Source organism: Cynara cardunculus, assembly GCF_001531365.2.
Source record: "Cynara cardunculus var. scolymus isolate 2C chromosome LG 2, CcrdV1, whole genome shotgun sequence".
In the NCBI taxonomy this organism is placed as follows: domain Eukaryota; kingdom Viridiplantae; phylum Streptophyta; class Magnoliopsida; order Asterales; family Asteraceae; genus Cynara; species Cynara cardunculus.
The window spans coordinates 70,281,149-70,293,524 of record NC_037529.1 but is presented as its reverse complement, the minus strand read 5'-3'; the positions used below and the strand labels follow the sequence as shown (position 1 = coordinate 70,293,524).

Below are 12,376 nucleotides of genomic sequence, written 5' to 3'. Positions count from 1 at the left end.
TTGAAATACGGAATCAAGTAGAGAAAGAGAGCACGACGACATCGACAGAAGCTATGAAGCGGGAAGTAACAGATTTGGTTTTGCCATTGAAAGACTTGGAGAAGAGTGACGATRAAGATGACAACCACAACGACATCGTTTMCTTAATAATACTCTTCTAAATCTCTGTTTGTTTTCTATGAAGATCATCTTGAATGGCCGTTGTTTGGTTTTCAAAAAGCCCAAATCGCGACCTTCAAGAAATTGGGAACCATTATTATTACTTGGTCTCACAAAAACCGGCGATTATTATCCAAATCACCTCTCCCGTGAAGACCTTGTCGAGTTTGTTTCTTGTTTTATGGGTGTTCTTGTATAATCTTTATGAACGATATTAAGTAAAAATCTTATCTTTCTGTCTCCYCGCTTTGGGTTAAGATCTTTCCATCGGTTTAATCTAGACAAGAAAGTGCGATTTATGGGAAGTTTATATGTTCATTAGATCTCTACTTATGTTTCTTTCTTGTTTTATGAGCTAAAAAGACTTGAACTTGAATTATGAGGCATAATGATTCTGAATTATGAGGCATAATGATTCTGGTATGGTAATAAGAACCAAAAGAGGAGTTCAATAATTGAAAAGGTTGGRAATGAGATGACCCATTTAAAGYAGACAAAGGAATGAGAAGTGAAAGGCTTCTTTCTCTCTGATTCAAAAGGTTGGTGAAAATGAAAGAATTTGGAGGGTAAAACTTTGTTATTAATAAATGATCTTGATTTTATCTTGAATTGTTGTTTTATGGTAGCAAACAAGGGTTATCATCTCGAATGACCACCTAATAAAYCGCAAGTTGTGGTATCGTAGTCTCTTGTGTCTATTTACAAAATGCAAAAGCCAAAGTTGTAGGCTGCAAACAGCAAGGAAAAGTGTCTCTTTTGATGTTGTTTGTATTTGTAAGAAAATTTAACCCAATAAGAAAATTCAACTAAATTTAAATTCAAATTTTTGTAATGACTTCTGAGCATATGGGTTTAGAAACCCAATACGTGTGCAATTATTTTTCATTCGATCTTGTTTATACATCATATTAACCTTCAAGTTTATATATTAGTTGACTTGCAAAATAATCATATAAACTTATAATTCAAGGATAAACTAATGTTTTAAAATTGTAATTCACCCGCGCTGCATCGCGCGGGTATACCACTAGTCATCTTTAGATGGATATACAGAAACTCTAGAGTGTTTGAAACATAAACGTTATAGAAGAGAACCTAAATTACATTATTAGATACATTTTTAATAATTTAATTATCTAACAAATTTGTTTCTTTGGTGAATTATAAAACATAGCTAGGTTGAACATAAAAACAAGCCTGGGTAACAGCTTAGAGCCTATTTGTTAGCAGCTTAATAAGTTTAATGTGACTCATAGCTTATTCAGTCAATTATACATGACTATTTAATAGTGGTTTAATAATATAGAAAGTGGCTTATTCAGTAAGCATCTAGGGGAGCTTTATGCAAAAACCAAGTTTTTTCCAAATCTGTCTCTCTCAATTAAAAAATACGTTTCTCCCATCTATGAAAAACCCTCCCAAACAATAACCTTCACAATCTACACAGACATATTAATTCATGGAAACAACTTTATCCAAATGACTTGATAAAATACCAACCAAAACATCCCCTCAGATTCACATAGATGCATTCTCAAAATCTATAGATATATATAAAACAAAAATTCAAAAAAATAAACAAGAGCAACTAATCAAATTACCCATATCAGTTGTTGCTTTAAAGATCCAAAAAAACATCTACTTTGTTCTGAAATTGAAGTGGATTCTCAAACAGTTGCTGTAAACTGAGAAAATAAATTTTGAGGGAAAGAAAATAGAAATGAACACATATATAGTATATGAATCGATACCTTTGGATTGTGTTCTTCCAGAGGCCGATTCTTGTATAGATCCAATCATCGAAATGATGGGCGAACAGGTTTCATCAATTTCCTCAAAAACTATATTTCTGTAAGACATGACGGTAGCATTGTTCATTATAAAATCAAAATTAGCATGTGGGTTCCAAAGCCAACTGTCTTACAAAATCAAGAGATAACCTGGGCTGGAAACAGTTAACAAATTTGAAGAGGAAAAGTAGCCTATTTGATCTAATCATCAAACTGCATGTTTCCAGGAAAGATTTAATGTCTAAGAGCCTGTCTGTTAGCAACTTAATGAGACTCACAACTTATTCAGGCAGTTATACATGATTTTTTGGTAGTGGCTTAATTGTATCAAAAGTTGCTTATTCAGTAAGCTTCTAGGGGGGCATGCAGAAAGTCCAAAAAAATAAAACCTGCCCAACCCAATTAGAAAACACGCTCATTCCATCTATTAAAAATCCTCACAAACAAAAGCCTTCCCAATATAAACAAACAAATTAACCCACGCAAACAACTTTATTCATACAGGACTTAATGGAAAACCAACCAAACAAACTGTGTGGATTAATCTTTTTGTATAAATCGGGAAGGTCTTTGTATGTGAACGTTTTCTAATAGATGGAATGAACATAGTTTTTAATTTAGGAGCATGTTCGGAAAAAACTTGGCTTTGTACACAAAGCTCCCCGTAGAAGTTTTCAAAATAAGCCACTGTCTATATCATTAAGCCACTACCAAATAGTCATATATAGCTTACTGAATAAGTTGTAAGTCCTATTAAGCTCATTAAGTTATTAACAAACAGACCCTAAAATTCCAATGATTAAGAGGAGGGTACAACAAGATTCCCGTAGTAAGAGATGCCTATGAAAATAAAAAATAACACAATTGCAAACAAGTCATAAGAGCGTAGCAACAGGATTATTTGTACCAGGTTGTAGAGACATCACTGAAAAACTCACCAAATGTGCCAACACCGCCATGCTCTCTTAACGTTTGCATGACTGTTAACACCAAATTAGTGGTTGTAATAATGTTACACAACCTCCCAGACAACGAAAATCCAACAACACCAGGCAAAACCATGCTCATGGCCTGTCAATATCTGAAAGAAATTAACCAAGATAAAGACATCTAAAGGTCCACATCTTCCAGCCAATCTTAATGGTGCAAAGGCTGTTCACAAGACTCAACCTCAATGGAATATTCACTAACCACAAAGGTGGTACCTTATTGGTTTGGGTTTGGGCTCCAAAGGTCAAAAGTCCTGGAGGTCTCAGGTTCAAATCCAAGGAGGAATAAAAATCCCCCTGTGGCCAAGGAGGTTCAAATGCGGTGACTCCGGGCTACCCGCAAAGCAGGTGGTCGCCCTGGGATTAGTCGGCTCGCATAGCGAGTTGGATATCCAAGTTAATAAAAAAATGGAATATTCACTAAAACTTTGCACTAAGCCAAGGAACAATTATGTATGATATTGATCAAGTATCAAAAAGTATGAATGAATGACTCAAGACAACAAATGTATGCCAGGACAATATTTAAGGAAAGAAAATGAAGAACAATTGCACCAATTTCAATTGTATCGGCTCTAGCAGCACATCTTTCACAGAGCATTTAGATTTTAGACATTGAAAATCTGTGTCAAGAACTCTACAACTGACACCATATAATGGAGACATTACCATCATTCACGATCAAGATGCATCACAATCCACAACTCCCCCAATGCTACCTATCGAAGTCTCATACTCAGTTTGACTTAGCTTCACCAATGAACCCCTCACACATTGACTTCCTGGCATATATACACACATGCAGTTAATTATGGCCTTACTGATAAGCCACATTATCATTAAGCCACCACCAAACAGTCATGTACAGCTGACCAAATAAGCTTTGAGTCCCATTAAGCTCATTAAGTTGTTAACAAATAGGCCCTTAGTCTGGTTGTGGAAGTGAGAGCCTCTTGCTTGTTGATTGAGAAAAGAAACTGTATCCCGAATGCTTCTGTAACTTCTTAACTTTCATCAACTTCCGTGTGTCCGAAGCGGAATCCCATAAGCCAGCTGCTGCATAAATACTAGCCAAAACAACGTAATTGACCGAGTTTCCAGGGTCCATATCGAAGAGATGTCGGGCTGCTACTTTTCCTACTGCAACATTACCATATACGCTACATGCCCCAAGAATCGCACCCCAAACTGAGGCATTCGGCTTCATATGCATGTCGTGTATCAAATGATAGGCCTCTTCTATCTCACCTCCACGTGCTAATAGATCAACCATACACGAATAATGCTTGGATTTCGGCAATATATTATATTTGCTAACCATATTATAAAATAAGTCCCGTCCTTCTGCCGTCAAACCACAGTGGCTACACGAAAATAAGAGCGATAAGAAAGTTATACCATTTGGTTCCAACCCTTCATCCAACATATCTTTATATAGTGAAATTGCATTATGCCCATAACCATGTTTCCCATATCCAGCAATTAATGAAGTCCACGAGATAACATTTTTCTCCTTCATTTCATCAAACACCTGGCGTGCATTAACGATTTCACCAGATTTTGAGTACATGTCAATGAGAGCATTGCTCATGGGTACATCATGGCAGGCCAAACATTTTAAAGAAAGAGCATGAATTTGTCTTCCGAATCCAAGTAATGTTGTGTTGGCACAAATGTTGATCATTGAGCATAATATTACACTGTCGATATGCATGACTTCTTGTTGTAATTCAATGAAAAGATTCACGGCATTTGTGCTATTACTACCTTCATGGGCGTATCCCATGATCAATGCAGTGCAACATATTGTATCTTTTACCATCATGTTCTTGTTTATTTTATCGGCACTTATTATGCTTCCGCTCTTTGTATATGCATTAATCAGTGAACCATTTAAACTATAATATGATTCAAAACCCAATTTCAACACAAATCCATGTAATTGTCTGACGTTTGAGAGATCTTTACCGCAAGAACAAGCCATCAGAACAGAAGCCAAGGTGAAGTTATCAGGAGTCATACCTATGAGAAAGTGACTAAAAATTACAAAAAAGTTGAGAGATAGGTTTAATAGATGTATATTAAAGAAACACAGGCTATTCTTGGCAAACTATATTAGCTGATAAGTTGGTTGTTAGCTGAAAAAAAGCTAGTTGTTAGCTAATAAGCTAGCTTTTAGTTGATAAACTATATATGTTTGATAATAATAATAATAATAATAATAATAATAATAAAAACTAGCTCATAACATAGATGATAATGTAAAATGGTGTAAAAGAAAATGTTGAAAAATTATTTGGAAATATATAAGAGGCAGAATTGGAAAATGGTGGAAAACCCCACGAGCTTATTGAAACGCTACAGAAAGCTAGCCCAACGGGTCAATAAGCTAAAAAATAAGGGGTTTTCTCCAAACTAGCCATTTATGACAAGAAAATGAGAAAATAGCCACCTTTTTAAGGGTTTTATAGAGATAGCCATGAACTCTGCCAGAGTGAATCCACCAATTGGCGTAATTCATTTTTTTAACCAATTGGCGTAATTCATTTTTTTAAGTTGGTGAATCAATTCAGCAGAAAAATCAAAGAGTTGACGTACCTAAAAATTCAAATTTTCACCAATTTTGGGAATTTGGAGGAGACATTTGGCAAATCCACGTGTCAACACAAGGTTGGTTGGAGAGTTCAGAGATGGCCTCCTCATGTTAGGTTGGTAGGATTCGCCAATTGGCGAAATTCATGGCTATTTCTTTAAAACCCTTAATAAAGTTAGCTATTTTCTAAAATTTCTTGCCATAAACAGCTAGTTTGGTTAAAACCCAAAAAATAAGCTAGCATACGGTTACCAAACATGGCCACAATGTGTGAACCTGGCATCTAGTGTTTGGTTCATAATCTACCTTCACGAAGCATCAGCCGAAACATTAGGATGCCATCATTGCTAAACCCCCGAACAGCGAATCCACCAATCATTGAATTCCAAGAAACCCGATCTTTACCGGACATCAAATTAAAGATGCAATAGGCATCCTCCATCTTGCCACATTTGGAATGCAATTCAACCAAGGCACATTGCACAAACAAATCATCAAGAAATCTACCCTTGTGAACACACCCTTGGATTTGCACCCCATAACCAAGAGACATCAAGCTCTTACATGCACTCAAAGCGCTCGCATAGGTGAACTGATTAGCCTTGACACCAGCTTGGCGCATGCCACGGAACACCATCAGAGCTTCCTTACCAGAACCATTCTGAGCATACCCAGATAACAATGCAGTCCAAGAAACCACACTCCTCTCACGCATTTCATCAAACACGTCACGGGCACTTTTCATGTCACCAGCTTTAGAGTAAAGTATTACCAACTTGGTATTTATATGCAAATTCGAATGAAACCCATTAGCATAAAGATGTTCATGCACTAAATGGCCTTGATTATAGGCCTTTTTATCAATACAAAGTTGTAAAAGTTTTACATAAGGAGGATGATGGAACTGAACTGGGTGAGAAAGGGTGAGATTGACAGCATCGTGCAACCTTCCCAAGTCAAAATAAGACTGAATCTTGGATGTGAAGGTTGTTGGCCTGAGTATTTCATTGATATGGCTAACTGATTTATGGCAACTCTTCCTCATGGAGCCATTGTTGTGTTATCAAGGGGAGAAAACTTTAAACTTTGTGAGGAAGAATCGCATACCTAATCGCCAGGGAAGTCAGAAGAGACGTGATAACAGTATCAGGTATGGCTTTTTTCTTTCGTTCATTTCTCCGGTGTTCATCGGAATCATCTTCCGACGACCACCAAGGTAGTAATAGTCAATTCCGTTGACCAATATGCGTCGGAAAAGAAATCCAATTTCAAACCAAACGAGACCTGAAAACAAATCCACGCCATTATTTTCTTAAAAAAATAAATTTTGTAATACTTTTTAAAGTAAAATACAAATTTAGTCCCTGTGGTTTGTAAAACAACATTTTTCGTCCCTACAGTTTCAAAATTATAAATGACAATCATGATTAGTAAAATTATCCGGATTTTGTCCCTCCCTAAAAATGGACAATTAAAAAATTCCGTTAAATAAGTGGCATTTTTGTCATTTTATTGATTTTATTATCTTTTACCCAATAAAAAGTATACTAATGCAAGAAATAAGCTAGAAACCACAAAAACAGTTAATTTAAAAAAACGCTATAAATCACATAAGCCACACTAAGGGGCTGTTTGGTTGGTTTTCTATTAAGTTTTGTATGAGTAAAACTATTTGTATGGATTACTCTGTCGGTATAAATTGGAAAGTGTTTTATTTGGGAGAGTTTTTCATTGATGAAATGAGCGTGTTTTTTTATTTGAAGGGGCATATATGATTAAAATTTTGGTTTTCTGTATAAAGTTCCTCCTAGAAGCTTACCAAATAAGCCCCTTTCTATATTCTTAAACCAGTATCAAACAGTCATGTATACCGAATAAGTCATGTTCGTTGAGCTTCTAACAAACATACCATAATCTGATATTCTTTTGCAATCCAATACAGCAGCACAACCTTCAAGAGGACAGGTGAAGTAGGCAGTAAAGATGCGACGATCGATTGAAGGTAATTGAGGGGTTGGATGTTTTGCAGGAGACACAGGTGAAAAGATAAATGTTTTGTTTTCCATGTTACTTTTAATAAATTATAATCATATTATTAATTGTTTACCTGATGTGTAGGAAAATCAGGTACCTAAATATATCACATCCAAGTACTAAATGAGGTTTTAAAATTATATTACCTAAAATAAGAAAGCGGAACAAATTGCATCACTGTACAAAATGGGTGATCATTGGTCCGATGCTTCGGGCGAAACCTACTCCCTGTTTCTAGTTAGATTTTTGTTTTTGAGAGTTTTTTCATAAATGGAATAATTGTGCTTTTTTTAATTGAAAGCTCAGTGAATAAGTCACTTTTCTATATCATTAAGTCGCTATCAAACAGTCAAGTATAGCTGATAGAATAAGTTGATATAGCTTCTAACAAGTATACCCTTACTACCAATAGTCACCACAAGAGCACTTGCCATCACTAAAATGGTGAAACCTGAAAGGATCCCTGAGTATTATCTTTCTCCTTGCAATGCTGCTTATGAACTTGAAAACCGAATGACAATCACCGCAAACCCGAAGATTCTTGAATATCTGCAAAATCGAACCTTCGGGGGAATTGATCAATCCATATGCAAGTGCCAGCCTCTCACTGTGCTTCCATAGATGATCTTCCTTCTGTTCTTCATCAATATCTTGCAATGCAAAACTTGTATCAGGAACATAACCTGCTTCTTTGATCATTTTCTTGATCTCATCGAGTTTGGTGTAGATTTTACCGTTCTGCGGGTGGGATTTATCCCCTATCGCGAAAGAACTCACCTTTCTCTTCATCTTGATCCAACTGCACGCGGGCTTCTTCTTAACGTTAGTAAATTGCATTTCTTCCCTAAGATTACGAACCGCCTCCCATTTCCCACTACTTGCACAAACATTCGAGTATAGAACATAAGCGGAGTCATCTGAAGGGTTTGATTCTAGAAGATGTTCTGCAGCTTGTTTTCCTAGTTGTGAGTTTCCATGAATCCGACACGCTGCCAACAAGCTTCGCCAGACAAAGTCGTTTGGTGGAATCGGCATTTTCTTGATGAAAGATTCAGCCTCCGAAAGCCTCCCGGATCGCCCAAGAAGATCGATTATGCAAACACAGTGCTCAATACCAACCGGGACTCCGAATTTGGTGGTCATTGAAGAATAGTAAGCAAGACCCTCGTCTACTAACCCTCCATGACTGCATGCCGATAAAAGAGAAACAAAGGTCACGTGGTCGGGTTTTGATCCCATCTTCACCATTTCGTGAAAAGATTCCTTTGCTTCCTGAAAAGATCCCTGTCTAGCTAAAGCTGATATCAGAATGTTCCACAACACACGTGGTCGTGTTTTTGGTTCCGGAAGCATTTTCACCATATCATTTATCTCGCCACATTTTCCATACATATCCAACATAGCTGTCATAACATATTGATTCGAGTCAAACCCAAATTTAACGGTCAACCCATGAAGTTGTTGACCTTCTTCTAGACTAGACAAGTAAGCAGCAGCAGAAAGAGCTGCAGAGAAACTAAAATGATCCAAATGATTTCCAGTTTTATTCATCTCTGAGAATCTTTTCAAAGCCTCTTCTCCATGGCCATGGTGAGCATATGCAGCAATCATGGCATTCCATGATACATAAGCCTTGTTAACAAATCCATCAAAGATTTGCATGCTTGATTCAAGATCATTACATTTCCCATACATTGTAATAAGGGAATTCTTCACATAATCCTCTGAATCAAAACCAGTAATAATCACATGTGAATGTAACCCCATCCCATGGCTGAGCAGGTAATTTGGAGCAACACAAGAACTAAGCATATGAACCAAGGTTATATAGTTTCTTGGTTCATCTCGTTTCCTCATAAAGTTGAAAGCTTTGATTGCCAAGTTTGGTTCTTCACAACCGGCATATCCTCCAATGAGAGTGTTCCACGTCACCAAATCCTTCTGGGACATCCTTTTAAAGATTTCTTCAGCTTTCCGCATCATTTTGTGCTTTCCATACATCGTGACTAAAGCATTTCCAACGATCAAGTTGTCGTGGAGCCCAGATGTAAATACAAGTGCATGAAGAGTTTCGGCTTTTCCCAAAAGTTCAGGGTCTGAACAAGCAGTTAATGCACTAGCAAAAGTCACGTGATTTACACTTTTTTGTCTCTGAAGCATTCTAACAAACACCATCAAAGCATTCAGGTAGTCCCCTTCTTGAACATGCCCAGCTATTAGTGAATTCCATGAGATTAAGTCTTTATTTGGCATCTCTTCAAACAACTGTACCATCTCCTTGGATCTTCCGGCTTCTGAATACATCCCCAAAAGGGTATTGCATAGACATAAGTTCGAATCCAACCCTAGCTTGTGAACCAAACCATGGACGGCAGCACCCCAGAAGAGATTGTCCATGGAACCACATGCTGATAAAAGTGCAGAAAGTGTAATTGCATCAAGGTCCTCACGGGCATGACGCATTAAGTTAAAACAACGAAACGAGTACTCGTATGAATGATTATGTGCATATGCAGAAATCATGGCATTCCATGAAATGGTGTCACGCACACTCATTTGATTGAAAATATAGCAGGCTTCTTGCACTCTACCCGAATTACCAAACATAGATATTAGAGAATTGGCCACTGAAAGATTGTATTCAAATCCACATTTTATGACATGTCCAAGAACTTGAAGACCCAACAATTCATCTTCTAGTGACCCAGAAGAAGTAATCACAGTGGTGAACGTGTTCTCATTACAATCAACATCTTCGCACCTCATTTGCTGATATAACTTTATAACCTCCATGGGAGATCCATTGTTAGAGTAGCCAACCATCAATGAAGTCCAGGATACTACATTCTTTTCTGGCATTTTCTCGAAGAGCCTATGAGCACTAGAATGAAATCCATATCCAGAATAAAAATTTAAAAGGGTGGTTCCAGCATACACATTATACAATAAACCATTTTTCAAGATTAACCCATGAACTTGAAATCCTTGATGTACCATAACCCCCGACCCAATGCAACCGGTTAATAAACTAGCGATAACAAAGCCACTTGTTTCAAATCCTTGAGCACGCATTTGGGCAAATAACAGAAAAGCATCTGGGTACAAAGAGAATCGAACAAAAGCTGAGATCATTGTATTCCATGTAGCTTCGTTTCTCTGAGGCATTTCATCAAACACGTACCAAGCAGCTTCCAATTTGCCATATTTTGAGTACATATTTATCAAGGTGTTAGTATGGAACATGCTTAGACGACAGAAATTTTTTATACAAAAAGCATGTAATGATTTTCCAACAGTTTCATTGGTGATCTCCGAGAAACCCTTCTGTAAAAAACTTGATACAACCGGATTGATGTTTCCTCCCCATTCAAATAGGTTAGATTGTGATCTACACCCTTGTGTTTGAATCCCACGACCTAGAGACTTCAAGCTAGTACACACCCTTAAAGAGCTTCCATAAATAAACTGACTAGTCTTGACACCAACTCGGTGCATACCAACGAACAGCATTAGAGCTCACTGAGCAGAACCATCCTAAGCATACCCTGTTAGAAAACAGGGTGAAAGAAGAAGAAATAGTTGCAGCAAATCAATGATTAAAACATGAAATTCACTGTAGTTAGAATATTATTAGCGCCCACTATCATGGTCAGAAAATTTCCTGGTGAGTTAACTCGCCCAAAAATTCACGGTAGTCGCTATCCCGTCTTATCTTTTGCCTGTTTAATATATGTGTAAAATTCACACAAGGCCAAATCCTCCATAGCTTGCTTGATCTCTTTGACAATCTTACAATTTGTTTAGAGATTATAAATTATCGTTCTTTCAATGTTTATGTCTAAAGTTCATTTATTTAGCTCTCTAATTCAAGTAAGATTCCACTGTTTTTTTTATCCGGGACAAATCTCACCATGAAGGCTATATATAACATACCCGGATAACAATGCAGTCCAAACTCCAAAAAACCACGTTTCTCTTGCGCATTTCATCGAACACGTTATGGGGGCTTTACATGCCACCAATTTACGAGCAGGATATTACCAGCTTGGTGTTTATATATTAATTTGAATCAAACCCGTTTGTGTAAGGATGTTCTTGTTAGGATTCAAACGGCAGAGAATAGAGAATAGTTCTGAAACTGACTGCATTGAATGAAATAGGCTTACAACCCTAAAAGAAGAGATCAAACTAGCCAATAAAGAATTTCAGATATTGGAAATGATGGAACTCATCTGGCAGCACCTTGAAGCCTTCCTGTGTTGAGAAATGACTGATAAAAGGATGTAAATCGGTGTATTTCATTGATGTGGCCAACTGCTTTCCTGCAACTCTTGCTCATGTAGTCGTGGCTCTGTTTTCAAGGAGATGGAACTTTGTACGGAAGAATTCTGGTTATGGAAGAATCGGACGCCTGGTCCCGGTGTCTACCGCTACCCGCTTCCGACGACCACCGTCCTGATTAATGGCTGAATCATTTTAGCAACCCGATAATTTCATCAACTTACACTATTGGTCCCTATGCTTTAAACTCGAGCAACTCAATCCCTTGATTTTGGCTGTTTGGTTTTGAGAGAGTGAAAGTCTTTTGTTCGTCATCCAATACATGGAGTATTTTGTTACATGACAAATTGCATGAAAAAATATCGTACTTTAACTTTATTATTATTTTGATAACGTATTTTTAAAACTTTCATTTTGATACTTATGATGTAAAGTTTTAAACATTTAAGTACTCGGGTAACCGGTTGAATACTAATTTTAAATTAAAAATAAGACTAATTTTATATGTCACTAACCACGTCAGCAAATAA

General features: G+C 37.0%; 2 protein-coding genes across 3 annotated transcripts; both read right to left on the bottom strand.

Moving 5' to 3' along the window:
* Nucleotides 1-3,759: 3,759 nt before the first annotated feature.
* On the bottom strand, nucleotides 3,760-6,781 carry LOC112507579 (pentatricopeptide repeat-containing protein At3g20730). Of its 2 annotated transcripts, XM_025112224.1 has the most exons (3): nucleotides 6,442-6,781; nucleotides 5,838-6,306; nucleotides 3,760-4,960 (listed from the first exon to the last, which is right to left on the bottom strand). In XM_025112224.1, exons 1-3 carry the CDS (start codon nucleotides 6,574-6,576, stop codon nucleotides 3,864-3,866), a joined length of 1,701 nt encoding a protein of 566 aa, XP_024967992.1. In that variant the 5' UTR covers nucleotides 6,577-6,781; the 3' UTR covers nucleotides 3,760-3,863. The 2 variants fall into 2 exon arrangements, with proteins under 2 accessions (XP_024967992.1, XP_024967991.1); XM_025112223.1 differs by having other exon boundaries at nucleotides 5,838-6,781.
* A 1,095-nt stretch (nucleotides 6,782-7,876) lies between these two features.
* LOC112507338 (pentatricopeptide repeat-containing protein At3g24000, mitochondrial) lies at nucleotides 7,877-11,986 on the bottom strand. Its single transcript, XM_025111887.1, has 2 exons — nucleotides 11,808-11,986; nucleotides 7,877-11,110 (listed from the first exon to the last, which is right to left on the bottom strand). Exon 2 carries the CDS (start codon nucleotides 11,073-11,075, stop codon nucleotides 7,968-7,970), a length of 3,108 nt encoding a protein of 1,035 aa, XP_024967655.1. The 5' UTR covers nucleotides 11,076-11,110; nucleotides 11,808-11,986; the 3' UTR covers nucleotides 7,877-7,967.
* Nucleotides 11,987-12,376: the final 390 nt, after the last annotated feature.